General features: G+C 39.2%; 1 protein-coding gene and 1 pseudogene across 2 annotated transcripts in view; one reads left to right on the forward strand and one right to left on the reverse strand.

Annotated features, from left to right (window-relative positions):
• The window catches only part of SNX4 (sorting nexin 4), a 62577-nt gene extending 46318 nt beyond the window's left edge, over window positions 1–16259 (forward strand). Inside the window, exons 8-13 of the mRNA XM_079764866.1 lie at window positions 2341–2402; window positions 3957–4022; window positions 7574–7663; window positions 9962–10061; window positions 13611–13756; window positions 15995–16259. Of these exons, the coding sequence (XP_079620992.1) occupies window positions 2341–2402; window positions 3957–4022; window positions 7574–7663; window positions 9962–10061; window positions 13611–13756; window positions 15995–16247 (717 nt within the window). The 3' untranslated portion in view covers window positions 16248–16259. The remainder of the gene's footprint in view (window positions 1–2340; window positions 2403–3956; window positions 4023–7573; window positions 7664–9961; window positions 10062–13610; window positions 13757–15994) is intronic.
• Window positions 617–1414, reverse strand: LOC307097220 (anillin-like; annotated as a pseudogene). The gene has a single exon. The product of its transcript is annotated as an anillin-like (transcript).
• Window positions 16260–16658: the final 399 nt, after the last annotated feature.

Consider the following 16658-nt stretch of genomic DNA (forward strand, 5'->3'; position numbering starts at 1 on the left):
CCTGCTCCCCCCCATGGGTGCCGCCACCTTGTGATGGTGTGATGGTCAATTTGCATATTACCTCTTTATTATATAGGATTATATAGGCTATAAAAGGCTAAGCGACCAGCTGACCAGCCGGTAGCTATGATGCACACTGACCACGAGGGGGCAAATGCTCAACACAGGAGCTGCCGAGCAACAGCAACTTTGCAGAGTGCCCTCTCGCACTCAGGGACCCCTCGGAGGATGTCGGACTGCTGGTTTCAGCCCGATCTCTGAAGGCCGGGCCGAGGGACCCCACCTGCTGGAGGGACCCCACTCACTCTGCAGACGCCCTTTGAGCCCTGGTGCCGTCCCAGGTGTGGGTGGCCAGAGAGGGACTGTGGGAGGTTGGCTCCAGGGTGTGTTCGGCCCATCTCGCCCAGTCCCGGCTGCCGGCCACCTTCTAATTAATTTCCTTTCAATGTGCACTGGGCCTCTAGTGTGTGTGTGTCTGTGTGTGTGTGTGTGTGTGTGTGTATACACATATATAAAATTAATTTCAAAGAGGAAGGAAGAGGGAGAGAGAGAAACATCAATGATGAGAGAGAATCATTGATTGGCTACCTCCTGCACGCCCCCTATTGGGGATCAAGTCCGCAACTCAGGTATGTGCCCTGACCGGGAATTGAACCGTGACCTCTTGGTTCATAGGTTGATGTTCAGTCACCATGGCTGGGCTATCATTAATTACTTTTGAACTATGGATATTATCATCGTTATCCATGCTTATATCAGTTTCATCTGCCACTTCTGTGTGCTGCTCAACCTTTGGGTCTGATGTTACTTTTAAGGACTTTTCCTCTACTGAAAACAATGTCATTTTCAAAGGGCTAGAGTCATCATTTCACATTCAGTGAAACCTATAGGTTCTGTACTGGGAGGTTTTGCTGGTACTGATTTTTTGTGACCTTTTCCTTTTCTGTTACTGGAAGTGATGGTGTATTTGAAACAATTTGATATTTTTTGAGGGGAGTTTTTGATATTGTATATCCTGTTTGGCTTCTAGTTGTTTGTTTCTTGAGTTTTTGTCTTTTTCTGCAATCCGTAAATTGCCCTTGTCAAATCGGCAACAAAGCCATGCTAGTTCTTTTTCACATTCCTGCTTGAGCAGTTGTGCTTCATGGGTAGTAGATGAAGATGTGTTTTGCTTTAATATTTCCTGGGTGGCTTTTGTATTTGGAGTGATAATTGGGGTTCTGGGGGTATCCTATGGACTGGACTTTTTTTACTGTGTTCTTGATGCTGCTCTCCAGGGCGTTCCAAGCAGGGCTCCTGTGCCTCCTGGGGTCGTAGTGTTGTCTTTAGAGTAAGACTGCAGACAAGTTTCTCTATTTAATTCGTCTAGTCTAGTGGGTTCCTTCAGAGCAGGCCAAGGCAAGATGAAAAACATTTTATGATCCTCTGAAGCCTGCTCCAAGTGTTTACCATGGTGGTTTGTTCACTTTAAGCTAAAGTATTGAAAAGGTTAAGATTTGTTATATGGTTAATGCCTAATTTCTTAAATTACTCCTGTTTGAGTAAGGAATTGGGGAAGTAATTTATCCTTAGGGTTTATATTTTGAAACTGCATATTAGGAATTTTTTAGGGTTTTATGTGGGATTAACCTTTGGTCTTCCAGTTCTTATCCATAACATTGGGGAAAAGTAAAGCAAATTACCAAACATGATGTTTTGTTTTGTCTTTTGTAAAACGTGTGAATGGATAGGTAGTACATATTTCAACCCTGTGATGTTAATTATAATTATGTTATTAAAAATCTAATGTTTTTGTTGGTTAGAAGGAGTTATCTTGACAGAGTAGCATAGAAGTGTGTTGTATGCGTTGAACATTTATGTGTAAAACTATCAATAGAATTGAAAATATCTATATTCTTTCCCTTATATACCACTTGGGGGACTTTATCATAAAGAAACAATCTGAAATTTAGAAAAAGTCTTACTCTCAGATGCTTATTACAAGGTTATTTATAATATTGAAAAAATTAGGGATAACTAAATATCCAACAAGGAATGCTTACACAGTCTGTACACTAGGTGGAATTTTATGCAACAATTTAAATTGGTATCTGTTAACCTGCTGGATAAAAATATTATCATGGGGAAAAATAGTATGGTCATTATATTTATGTAATCACTTTCATACTTCTTTCTGTATATGTTTTAATTATTGTCTATACGTTTCTTATATCAAGAGTGATAAGACTTTGGGAGGTTTAAGTTTTCTTTTCCATATTTTCCAAGTTTATTATACTAAGCATGGTTTATTATTGTATATATCTTTGATCATATAATAGCAGTTTCTTTTAAATATTCCAGAGAGTAGCAGATCGACTCTATGGTGTATATAAAGTACATGGAAATTACGGGCGAGTTTTCAGGTAAGCATTACATAAACTCTTAAAATAAATAACAATTAACTCTAGGTTTTTGCCTGAAAACTATAATTTTGGGGGAAAATATTTTTAATGTATCTCCATTGATTTCAGAGAGGAAGGTAGAGGGAGAGAGATAGAAACATCAGTGATGAGAGGGAACCATCGATCGGCTGCCTCCTGCATGCCCCCTCACTGGGGATCGAGCCCAAAACCCGGGCATGTGCCCTTGACTGGGATTGAACCTGGGACCCTTCAGTCCGCAGGCCTACGCTCTATCCACTGAGCCAAATCAGCTAGGGCTAATTTTTGAAAATTGATGAGTCTGGAAAGTATAAGATTATTTTTTTTAAATGATGTCCTGTTTTAAATAAAAAATAGTGAGGAAGTCCTATATATTGAGCAGAGTAGTGAAACTACTCTGAAGCAGTGAGTGTTACCTTTTACTTTCTCAGCAGAAGGCCCAGGAAGATTTTATTGGAAATCACTGTTTTATAGATTTAGTGTTTTATAGATTTTCTCTTTCGTCTCACTTTATAATTTTAAAGACTTGCAAGATAGCTTTTTAAAATATTTACTTGCATATTTTGGTTATTTGGTCTATATTACATTGGCAAAAGACAGGTTAACAGGAGAAAAAAACAAATTTAATTTCGTGTTTAATGGAAGCCCCAAAGATATGAGACTCAAGGCAAGTTGGGCATTTGAGGCTTATATGCCATCCTGAGCTAAGGAATGGGATAGGGGTCTCAGAGATTTAAAGGGGTGGATAGTAGTAATTTAATTGGTATAATTCCTTTCAAGGGATTCCAGGAAAATATACAAGCAAATTTCTTTCAGAAAGTCCTGTGCACATTTTTAGGTATACATAAAACTCATGTGTCCCAGAGCTTAAAAACACCAGATGTATTTTGTTTAATGATCCTATGCTTTATTTTTTTATTTTTTGGTCATATGCATGGTGAGTGGAGGTAAAGAGCTCTTTTGAATAAGAAAACAAAAAAAACAGAAGTTGCTGGGATTAGCAGATAGAACACTATTGGCAGTTGATTCTAATCTCACCTTTTTTTTTTTTTAAATATATTTTATTGATTTTTTACAGAGAGGAAGGGAGAGGGATAGAGAGTTAGAAACATCGATGGGAGAGAAACATTGATCAGCTGCCTCCTACACACTCCCTACTGGGGATGTGCCAGCAACCAAGGTACATGCCCTTGACCGGAATTGAACCTGGGACCCTTGAGTCCACAGGCCGACGCTCTATCCTCTGAGCCAAACCAGTTAGGGCCTAATCTCACCTTTGTCTCTGATCAGCTGCCTGACTTTGAGTAAACTAGGTTTACACACAGCTTGAGTTTAAGTATCTGTTGTTAAACAAAAACCTTCACTTGCATTTAGTTTTAAACTTAAGGTGAAAGCAGCATATTTGAGTCACAGAAAATAAATCCAAATACAGATATATTTTTAAAAGCTATTAGAAAAAAACCTTGTAAAAAATTCCATTTAATAGTATTCCATATCTAATACACAATTGTGTTGGTTTTATCTTTTTCTTCCCAGTGAATGGAGTGCCATAGAAAAAGAAATGGGTGATGGACTGCAGAGTGCTGGTCATCATATGGATGTGTAAGTATCTGAAGAATAGGAGGTAAAACCTAGGATGAAGTGTTAGTGATTCTTCTTTTTGATCAATTTTGCTGGCATTACATTATGCTTTGTATATACAGATCTGTCTTAAAAGAAGTTTACCTCAGGAGTGCAAGTTTAACTTAACATTGAAAAACCAGTCTTATTCATATATTAGCAGAATAAAAAAGAAAGTCTGTATGTTCATTTCCATACATGTAGGAAAAACATTTCAGCATTCATTCACAGTAAAAATTATCCTCAAGCTAGGAATAAAAGGTACTAACTCAAGTCTAAAACCAAGAGTTAATATTGTACTTAATAGTGAAATATTAACACTTTCTCCTAAAAGAGAAACAAGGCAAGGTTGTTTGCTGTTGTATTAGCGGTCCTAGCGGTGCCATGAGGCAAGAAAATCAACCTTATAATAAGTATTAGGAAGGAAGAAGTAAAACCATTTTTATTTGCAGTTAATAGGATCTTGGATCTTTTACATTAAAAAAAATTATAAAGAATTGCCGAAACCGGTTTAGCTCAGTGGATAGAGCGTCGGCCTGTGGACTCAAGGGTCCCAGGTTCGATTCCGGTCAAGGACATGTACCTTGGTTGCGGGCACATCCCCAGTAGGGGGTGTGCAGGAGGCAGCTGATCGATGTTTCTCTCTCATCGATGTTTCTAACTCTCTATCCCTCTCTCTTCCTCTCTGTAAAAAATCAATAAAAAAAAAAATTATAAAGAATCAACCAAAAACGTTATAGAACTAACAACTGAATTTAACAAGAATTGCAGGAGCCCTAGCCAGTTTGGCTCAGTGGATAGAGTGTCAGCCTGCGGTCCAAAGGGTCCCAGGTTTGATTCTGGTCAAGGGCATGTACCTTGGTTGCAGGCTCCTCCCTGGCCTGGGCCCTGGTCAGGGGCTTGTGCAGGAAGCAACTAATTGATGTGTTTCTCTCACATCGATGTTTCCCTCTGTCTTTCCCTTTCTCTTATACTCTTCCTAAAAATCAATGGAAAAATATCTGCGGGTGAGGATTAACAAAAGAAAAAACAAAAAACAAAAACAAGAATGCAGGATATATGATCAATATATTAAAAAGTATTGTTTTAATATACTAGCAACAATTAGAAAACAAAAATCTTAAAACAGTGCTATTTATAATAGCATCAAATCAGAATACTTAAAAAAATTTATTGCTTTTTAGAGAGAGACATTGATTTGTAGTTCCACTTATTTATGCATTTATTGCAAACCAGAATACTTAGAGATTAATTTAATGAAAGACCTCTGCACTGAAGACTTTATATATAAATATTGTTGAGAGAAATTGAAGACGACCTAAATTAATAGATAACTCATGTTTATGGATTGGAGAACTCAGTAGTATTAATATGACAATTCTTTCTGGATTGTAGCCATAATCAAAATTCCAGTGACTTTTTAATAGAAATTGGTAAGCTGATTCTAAGATGTATATGGAAATTCAGAGGATCTAGAATAGCCAGAATAATCTTGAAAAAAACCCACAAAACCTGGAATATATTACCTGATTTCAAGACTTACTATTTAAAGATAGTGAGGTATTGAGATAAACAGATCAATGGAACATAATAGAGTTCAGAAATACTAGTAGACCTACAGTTATATAGTCCTTTTCAAGAAATGATTCTGGAAATTTATTGGATATCTACATGAGGGGGGAAAATGCTTGAGGCATATCTCATACCTTATATAAAAACTAATTCAATTTGGGTTATATACATAAGTGTAAAAGATAAAATTACATATTTTATTAGAGAACAGGAAAATATTATTGTAACCTTTGAGTAAGCAAAGATTTTTTAAAGAGGACATAAAAAGAAAAATATTTTAATGGTAAATTGTTCTTCATCTAAATTAAAAATCTTGCCTATCAAAAGTTCCTATGGGGGAGAGGAATGTAGGAGTTACTGTTCAGTAGGTACCGTTTTAGTTGGGGAAGACGGATGGTGGTGATGGTTGCAACAATGTGGATGTACTTAATGCCATTATATTGTACACTTAAAATTATTAAAAAGGTAAATTTTATGTTACATATATTTTACCACATATACAAACAGAAAAGACACCATTAAGATAATGAAGAGGCAAGTCATAGACTTGGAGTAAACATTTCTAACTATAATATATGAGTTACAACTCAGTAATAAAAATTAAAACATTAATTTTATCTAAGTGTTATTTTTCTTTGGGCTGTATTTAAGCTAACTGGCTACTTTTCATCCAGGTTATTAAGAAGTCTTCCTGCATTTTTTTGACTTAACATTTTCAGTGTTTGCAGGAATTTAGTATTTCTTCAATTGATTGTAAAGTATTAAATAAAACTAATGTTAGTACTGATAGCTAAAATCCTTTACCACTATACTTTTCTACCCAAGAACATGTGTTTATCCCTACACTGTTTCCTATTTTCAAGCCCCTAGGCCTGCAGCTCTTCTTTTTTGTTTCTTTAACATTAACTTTCCAGAATCATAGGTTTATGAACTAAATGTATTTTTTCTTACTCAAAGCAATGATTCTTAGAATATGTTCCACACTCTACAGATGTAAATTTGTAATTATAGAAGTTTTAATATGCCTACTTTTATAAATCCTATAATCACATCACTTTTCAATGAACCTTAGGTTTACAGTGAACTGTGTTTACTTGCCTATATGAAGCAGGCTTGGAAACATAAAGTCTATTTTTCTTTTATTCTGATGCTAGGGAATTGGAATTAATTTGAAAAAAGCATGACTGTTATACTATACTAAAGTAAATGACATGGCCTATGTCCTTACAAAATTTATAATGTGATCAGAGAAATAAAACCAATACTCGAGTCTACTTTGATACAACCTACGTCCTAAATTGTTGATAAAGATACGAAGTAGAGTGATGAATAAGGACTGAAGGAGTCTGGGAAGATTTCGTAGAGGTGTTGGATATGTGCTTGTAGGGTTTGGAGAAGCACTGTGGAGAGCCATCACGTTTCTGTACAGGAAAGACTCAGGTCCAGGACCAAGAATGGCCTAACAATGAGGGGCTTGTTCTAATCAAAACAGAGATTTATTGAGAATTCTAATAAAATAAGGCTTCTAAAGTTTTCTGTAATCTTTATTTGCTTAACTTTTCCTTTGATAGTTTTTGGCATTACTGTATGTAGTTGCTACCAAGAACACTTGTGCATCAGTTATACTAACTATTATTCTTTCTACAGATTTTATAGCTCTTTTATATTATTTTTGAACAAAGTATATTCTAGTCTTACAGTGTTCCTTAAGCTACCTGTAAGAAGGGCCATTTTTGGTTTGTTTTACTTTTTATTTCCAAGCTGATTGAAACATTATAGTAAAATGCAATAACATTGTCATGGTAAATAGAAATTGCTATAAATGTTTCTAAATGCTTATTCTCACTTTCTGTACTTACCTTTGTCACTGATGGGTAGTAAATGGTCTATGGATTATACTTTGAATAGCACTTTTTTAGAATGTCCTGATAAAAGTTGCTTCTATAATATTTTTTAAATAGGTATGCATCTTCTATTGATGATATTTTGGAAGATGAAGAGCATTATGCAGATCAGTTAAAGGAGTATCTTTTTTATGCAGAAGCCCTACGGTAAGTATAAGTGTTAGAGATGCAGCTGTTCACCACTCTATATACATGCTGCTCTAAAATAGAGATAGTAAAGTTTTTTAATGAATAATAAGATTTTTAAATTAATTCCTCCAGATAATGAATGAGGTCTCTTTGTAGTCCTCTGTGTTGCAGACTGCTAGACAGAAATTTAAGATAATCCCTGTCCTTGATACATCCTATATAATAAAGAGCTAATATGCTAATTACACGAAACAGCCAAACAACCTTCCGGACATCCTTCTGGACGACCTTCCGGATGAAGCTGGGGCTGCTAGGGCCGAGCCCCTAGCATGAATTTCGTGCATTGGGCCTCTAGTTATATTGATAAAAGCCGTCAGTCTCAGGCATCAGGTGTCTATGTGTTGTTCTTTGTACTTTTTTCAATTTGAAGATTGAAAGCAAATTACAGATTGAGTATGTATGTAACCCTATCTTTTACTAGGTTGTATATTGCCTTTTTAAAATCCTCACTTGAGGATATGTTTGTTGATTTGTGAAAGAGAGAGAGAAACATCAATGTGATAGAAACATGGATCAGTTGCCTCCCATATACGCCCCAACTGGGGATCAAACCAGCAACCTAGGTATGTGCCCTGACCGGGAATTGAACCCGCAACCTTTTGTACAGTACTTAATGCCATTATACTGTACACTTAAAAACATCTGTATGAGATGATGTTCCAACCAACTGAGCCACTTAGCCAGGGCTATTTGTTCTTATTCTGCCATTTTTATTCTGTAATTTTTTTCACACCTGCATATCTTATCTCCTTAGTAATGGCTATAAAACTTCTTAATATCAGGACTTTATCTTCTATTCTTTGGTATCTTCTATAAAGCCAAACAGAACTCTGGTAGGTGGTCATATTAATTAAGAAGTTACTATATTTTTTTCTGTTCATTTTAGAAAAATTAATATTTTCCTATAATAGTGGCTTTTATTGTAACCGCTTTTGATAATTTTTTGTCATTTTTAAAAACAGTTTAAAAATTCTATTAGGAAAAAAAATGGTTAGTAAAACAGTGGAGCAGTATTTCTTTACCTGTTCAGTAATTGGTATGAAAACATAACATTGTTAGTCTTTTCCTTCTAGAGCTTTGAGTGGTAAGTAGTTTCACGAAGGTATTTCCACATTACCAAGGAATAGGAAGTTGCTGAATACAGTGGAATTTTCTTTAAAATTATAGAAAAGATTAACATGTATTAATATGGAAATACTAGAGGCCTGGTGCACAAAATTCGTGCAAGGGTAGGGTCCCTAGGCCTGGCTGGAGGTCAGTGTCAATCTGTGGGGTGACCGGCGGGGTGATCAGGGCATCCCTGCTGGCACCTGCCTTAGCCGGCCTGGCACCGCGACCAGTTGTTCCACTGGTCGTTCTGCCGTTCTGTCAATTTGCATATTAGGCTTTTATTATATAGGATGTTCATGGTATATATTTAAGTAAGAAAAGATGTGGAATCATTTGGGGTTTGTAGATATATACATTTGTAAATGCCTAGCTAAAGTCTGAAAGGATATACACCATCTGTTAACATGGATTGTGTCTGGATAGTGGGATTGGGGAAAAGAGAGGGTTCTTGAACTTTTTTAAATTTTGTGAATTCCTGTGTTAGAAATTTTTTTACAGTGAGCAAGGATTACTTTTATGATATTAAAAACTAATAGACATTTCTAAATAAAAAAGAATAAAGCTTTGAGATATACTAGTATTTTTAAAGAATACTCAATTGCTATGTGAGATTATAGCATTAGTTTCTATGTTATTTAAAATATTTTTTTATGATGTGATAATTTTGGATTTTATTTAAAACTTTTTAAAATTGAATTCAGAGAGGAAGGGAGAGAAAGATAGAAATATCAATAATGAGAGAGAATCATTGATTGGCTGACTGCTGCACGTTCCCTTCTGGGGATTGAGCCCACAACTCAGGCATATGCCCTTGACTGGAATTGAACCCAGGACCCTTCAGTCTGCAGACTGACGCTCTATCCACTGAGCAAACTGGCTAGGGCAATTTTAGATGTTTATTGAAAAAAATTACAAGTATCTAGAAAACAACCTTTTGTTTTAAGGCATATAAAGTTTTTATACTTAGGTTTTGCTAGATTTAATTTTTAATGTTGGGCAACTATATTTAAACTTGAAAATTCTGGGTACACAATTTCTGACCCTGCTAAGACATTGTGATACCTCCCCTTTACCCCTGAAAATTTTTTTAACATGCTAAAAGAGAAGCCATAAAAATTAAATGGCAGCATTCTTTTTTATCCCTAGGGCTGTGTGCAGGAAACATGAACTTATGCAGTATGACTTGGAGATGGCCGCTCAGGACTTAGCATCCAAGAAGCAGCAATGTGAGGAACTGGCAACTGGGGTGAGTGGTTTTCCATTTAGGATTCTGGTATTACTGTAGCAAGCCTTATGTGGCATGAGCTATAGTTGTACTACTCAGGATGCCTGTAGCTTTTACAGGGGAATAATTTGTGGGCAGCTTTATAATTCTTTGGATTGTGATCTTGATATAAAAAAATATAAGCTATAGGGTTATAAGATAATTTTGCTAACATTGCTCTGTATAATAAGTGTCATTTCATTTCTACATAAGTCCAAGTGAAAAAACATTATTCTTTGGGATTGAAATAATGACCTTTGTCAGGTTTAATTTTATAAGGTATATTATAGAAATTTTAGTTTACTTTGAAAAGCCATACCCAGTCAGAATCAGTGTATCTCTCTTTACAAGGAGCTTTTTGTATATTTGATTCTTGAATGCTTACAGTGAGCATTTGTGAAGAAAATTCCATATCTTATTGTATTAGGCTTAGGTCATTTCTGTAATCAGCTTTCTACTCGACTGCTATCTTATTGGCATAAATTGGCTGTCATGGTGAGAGCACACAATCTAGAAGTAATGAAGTAGTGACAATGCTACCATTTATAAGTCACTTTATACTATCAAGTACTTTAGTTTCAAAGGTACTTATAGGTACCCACTTGCTATGTGTATGAAAAATCAAAGATCTATATGGGGAAAGACCTTTGACCATCAAACAGGTATATAGTAGGCTTAATTTATTTTTAAAACCCAGGGGAAATTCCCAGTCCTTTTACTGGGAACTTGGTTCTCTACTCCTACATGTGAAGAGAAAAAAACGTTTCCCTGCGTAAACTCCAGGGATTGAGGAAATGTTAAAGCAGTAAAGCTTAACCTTTTGCACTCGGATGTTGAGTGTGACTCGACACGGTTAGCATCGGTAGCAGCTCGTATGTATTTGAAATATAAAAAAATCCAAATAAATAAGTTTGTATGAAAAGAAACTCTAGTTTTTTATTCTACTGCCGTGCTTTGTAAAATCTGGGGTATTTAAAAAATTAAATCCCGAGTAGAATAAAGGAATCGAGCTGCTACCGATGCTAACTGTGTCGAGTCACACTCGACATCCGAGTGTAAAAGGTTAATGCTTGGACTTAGGCATCCTGTTTTATTAAAGACTAGAGGCCTGGTGCACGAATTTGTGCACAGGCGGGGTCCCTCCTGGCCGATTGGGGCTGTCTCACCCAGTCCTGATCGGGGCCAGCCAGGGGAGGGACCGTGGGAGGTTTGCCAGCCAGGGGGAGGGACCGCGGGAGGTTGGCCGGCTGGGAGAGGTTGGCTGTGCACTGACCACCTGGCTGGCCGGGGGGAGGGACCGCAGGAGGTTGGCTGGCCGGGGGAGGTTGGCTGTGGGAGCACACTGACCACCAGGGGACAGCTCCTGTGTTGAGAGTGTGACCCCTGGTGGTCAATGCATGTCAGAGCTACTGTCCGGTTGTAACGGTCTCTTAGGCTTTTATATATACTATTATAGACTAGAAGCCCGGTGCATGGAATTCGTGCACAGGGGCGGGGGGTGCAGGTCCCTCAGCCCGGCCTGTACCCTCTCACAATCCGGGACCCCATGGGGGATGTTTGACTGCCAGTTTAGGCCTGATCCCGTAAACTGGCAGTCGGACATCCCTCTTGCAATCTGGGACCACTGGCTCCTAACTGCTCTCCTGCCTCCTTGCCCAATCACCCCTAACCACCTCTCCCTGCCTGCCTGATCGTCCCTAGCTGCTCGCCTGCCTGCCTGATCACCCCTAACCACTCTGCCTGCCTGCCTGATCACCCCTAACCGCCTCTGCTTTGGCCCCCGCCGTGGCTTCGTCCAAAATGATGTCCAGAAGGTCATTCGGCTGTACGGTCTAATTAGCATATTATGTTTTTATTATTATAGATACCCAAGTTTCACTGTGAGTTATGCAGATTTTAAATGTTTCTTTAGTTTGGTTTATTTTTGTTTTTGGCCTGAAAAATATGACCACTAATATAAAGAAACTAGAGGCTCAGTGCATGAAATTCATGCACTGCAGGGGGGGGGTCCCCCAGCCTGGCCTGTGCCCTCTCACAGTGCGGGAGCCCCGTGATCGATCGCCCCAAAGAGGTAGGCCCTGCCCACCCATCCGGGGCTCCTCGATGGATTGCCCTAAAGAGGTAGGCCGGAGCCGGGGGTCCTACCTCCGCACTGCGGGGAGCCACGGGACCCCCAGCCATCGCCGCACGGAGCCAACGGGACCCGCCAGGACCCGCCTCCGCGCTGTGCGAAGCCCCCAGGCCTCACCACGTGGAGCTGCCAGGACCCGCCTCTGCGCTGCGCACGCAGCGTCAAGTCCCCGCCCACCCACACGCACCTGCTGCACATGCAGCCTCCTGCTGATGGATTGTTATGGCGTGAGGGCGTGACGACCACATAGGCTTTTATTAGTATAGATGACTTGCCTAATAAACACTTTAGCTAGAAGTTTTCCATTTCAATCAGAAGTTCAGTTAGAATTTTACTCTTTTTGTCTCTTCCATATTATTTCAGTATTAGTAATCATATTAGGAGCCCCTTGGTTTATAGGCTTATGGTGCTTCTATCTGATCTAGGGGGAAAATGACAAAAGTTTTCTGTTTCCTTTTTTAAAAAGTTTTTACTTGTAGTAAAATATACACTGAGTGGCCAGATTATTATGACCTCTGAACGCATAATAATCTGGCCACTCAGTATGTATATGTATATGTATATGTATATGTATATGTATATGTATATGTATATGTATATGTATATGTATTAGAGGCCTGGTGCATGAATTCGTGCATAGGTGGAGTCTGGCCAGCCTGGCCAGGGGGAGGGGACATGGGCTGTTGGCTGGCCTGCCTATTGGTCGAACTCCTGGTCGAGGGACAATTTGCATATTAGCCTTTTATTTTATAGGATATACACTGAGTAGCCAGATTATTATGCATTCAGAGATCATAATAATCTGGCCACTCAGTGTATATAACATAAAATTTATCACCTTAACCATTTTTATTTTTACAGTTCAGTAGTAAGAACATGCTGCCAACCTCTAGAACACTTTTCATCTCACAAAATTGAAACTGTATCCATTAAACATCAGCCATCAATTTCCCTCTTCTGCCAACCCCTGGCAACCACCATTCTACATTCTTTTTTAACTTTTAAAATTTATTTATTGATTCTGAGAGAGAGAGAAACATTAGTTTGTTGTTCCACTTATTTATATATTCATTGGTTGATTCTTGTGTGTGCCCTGACTGGGGATGAAACCTTCACCTTTGGCATATCAGGATGACGCTCTAATCATCGAGCTACCGAGCCAGGGCTCACCATTCTACTTTCTGTCTGTGAATCTGACTATCCTAGATACCTCCTATAAGTAGAATTATACAGTATTTTTTTTTTTTTTTTACTGCTTATTTTCTCTCAGCATAATATCCTCAAGGTTCATCTATGTTGTAGCATGTATCAGAATTTCCTTTCTTTTTATGACTGAATATTTCATTGTATGTATACATCACATTTTGTTTATTTATTCATTTGTTTCTAAATCCTTTTAGACTGTGAGAACATTTTCTTTGAAGGGAATGACTACCAAGCTCTTCGGTCAAGAAACTCCAGAGCAGAGAGAAGCCAGAATAAAGGTGCTTGAAGAACAAATAAGTGAAGGGGAACAACAGCTAAAGTCTAAAAATCTGGAAGGCAGGTAAAAATGCTGAGGTGTTTAACAAAGCCAGTCATGTAGATTATATGGTGGATTGTTGCTTTATAACAATTCCCAGCTTCATTAGCATCCCTGGATGTGACTGTTCTTCTAAAATGCAGTTACTGAATTACTAAGAAATTTGAGTTATCAAAAATATGTTATAGAAACATTTGTTTTAATGTGGGGGGAAAGGAAGAAGAAAGTTCCTACTTCATAATATTTCCCTGCACTTTTTATGATTCTATCCTTTGCACATTCCCTCTGCCCTTCCTTTTCTGTCATTTAACAAATGCCTGATCAGCCTTCAGTGCCCAGCTCTTCTGTTCCTTTGTGAAGCCTTCTCCTATCCTCACAGGCTATGTGGCACTTGGCTCCTGCCACTGCAATGTGGTGGTTTTGTACTGGATGATTAGTTGCTCTGAGTGAGTGTCCCTGGCTAAATTACGAACCCTTCAAAGCCAGTGATCATGTCTTTTTCCTCTTTATATTTCAACATCTTGCATAGGGCTTGCCATGTAATTATTCCATAAATATTTCTAGAAATTCAGTTTTGATCTGCCATCGCCGTTTGGCTCACTTTCCTTATTGTTTTCATTTGTTATTCAGTGAGTAGACCATGGCAGACAAAGAGTATATCATTGGTTTGGAGGTGTTTTGAGTAATTTTTAAAACCATTGGCACCAAATAAATCAAAGTAATGTTTCATGAATAGAGTTAGATAGACAAAAAATTGTCAGAATTTTTGCAACTATAGTAGTCATTTAAAGCAAATACATGATAAATGTGATATATACTCTATCCTGGCAAAAAGAGTATATACTTTCCAGTGACCCAGGCAGGCAACTTCATGTAGCATCTATATCTATTTTATAGGAATAACTAGAGGCCCGGTGCACGAATTTATGCATGGGTGGGGTCCCTTGGCCTGCCCGGCGATTGAGGTCTATAAGGGGGGGTCAGCTGGGAGGAAGGGACGCAGGAGGTTGGTTGCCCTGGGGGATAGGGGCCACGGGAGGTTGGCTGTGGGAGTGCACTGACCACCAGGGGGCAACTCTTGTGTTGAGCATCTGCCTCCTGGTGGTCAGTGCACGTTATAGCAACTGGTCGACCTGTTGTTCATTCGTAACAGTCGCTTAGGCTTTTATATATATAGACGAGAGGCCTGGTGCACAAAATTCATGCACAGGGTTGTGTGTGTCCCTCAGCCCAGCCTGCACCCTCTCCAGTCTGGGACCCCTCAAGGGATGTCCCACTGGGATCGGGCCTAAATAGGCAGTCGGACATCCCTCTCACAATCCAGGACTGCTGGCTCTCAACCACTTGCCTGCCTGCCTGCCTGCCTGCCTGCCTGCCTGATTCCCCCTAACTGCTTCTGCCTGCCAGCCTGATCACTCCGTAACCACTCCCCTGCCAGCCTGATTGATGCCTAACTGCTCCCCTGTTGGCCTGATTGCCCCTAACTGCCCTCCCCTGCCAGCCTGGTCGCCCCTAACTACCCTCCCCTGCTGGCCTGGTCACCCCCAACTGCCCTCCCCTGCTGGCCTGGTCCCCCCCAACTGCCCTCCCCTGTAGGCTTGGTCCCCCCCAACTGCCCTTCCCTGCCAGCCTGGTCGTCCCTAACTGCCCTCCCCTGCAGGCCCGGTCGCCCCCAACTGCCCTCCCCTGCCGGCCCGGTCGCCCCCAACTGCCCTCCCCTGCCGGCCATCTTGTGGTGGCCATCTTTGACCACATGGAGGCGGCCATCTTGTGCGATGGTGTGAGGGGTCAATTTGCATATTACCTCTTTATTATGTAGGAGGATTTGAAGCTGAAATTCTTGTGGCAAAAATACAGATTATTAAAATGTAGGAGAATATTTGCTTTTTCTCCCAGTGTAATTTTTAGGGAGAGAAAAATATATCTGCCTGGCTGGGCATGGCTCAGTAGTTGAGCATCGACCTATGAACCAGGAGGTCACAATTTGATTCCCAGTTAGGCTCTATCCCCAATGGGGGGTGCTCCAGGAGGCAGCCAACCAGTGATTCCCTCTCATCATTGATGTTTCTATCTCTGTCTCTTCTCCTCTCTTCCTCTCTGAAATCAATAAAAACATACTAAAAAAATAGATCTTATACAAGGAAAAGCTTTTTCCTCCATATATATAAAAACCAACTCAAATGAGAACTGGTTATTTGAATTTATAGAATATAGTTCACTTAATTTAAATAATAATAACAATGACTATGCCTTTTATTTCAGAGAATTTGTGAAAAATGCTTGGGCCGATATTGAACGCTTCAAGGAGCAAAAGAACCGTGATTTAAAGGAGGCTCTCATAAGCTATGCAGTCATGCAGATTAGTATGTGCAAAAAGGTGGGTTTTGGTTTCAGTAAAGATACAAGTGCATGCAGAAGTGCTTACAGATTTTATAAAACTGGCCCTGGCTGGGTTGCTCAGTTGGTTAGTGCATCATCCCAATGTGCCAAGGTTGCAGGTTTGATCCCCAGGTAGGGCACATACAAAAATCACCCAATGAATGTATAAATAAATGGGACAACAAATTGATGTTTCTTTCTCTCTCTCCATCTCTCTCTCTCTTTCTCTCAAATCAATAAATAAAAAAGAAAATAAAATTTAAACAAACTAATCCTGTTTGGATCAAAGTATCATGTTCGTTTTTAAAGTCCATTCTTCTTCCCTTCCAGAATATTTCCAGATTTATCAACTTAATTTTATTTTTTCCTTTTTTATTTTTTTGTTAATCCTCAGCCGAGGATATTTTTCTGTTGATTTTTACAGAGAGTGGTTGAGGGAGAGGGAGAGATAGAGAGAAATATTGATATGAGAGAGACACATTCATTGGTTGCCTCCTGTACACACCCAGACCAGGGCTGGGGAACCTGCAACTGAGAAACGTACCCT

Source organism: Cnephaeus nilssonii, assembly GCF_951640355.1.
Source record: "Cnephaeus nilssonii genome assembly, chromosome: 3".
Taxonomy (NCBI): Eukaryota; Metazoa; Chordata; class Mammalia; order Chiroptera; family Vespertilionidae; genus Cnephaeus; species Cnephaeus nilssonii.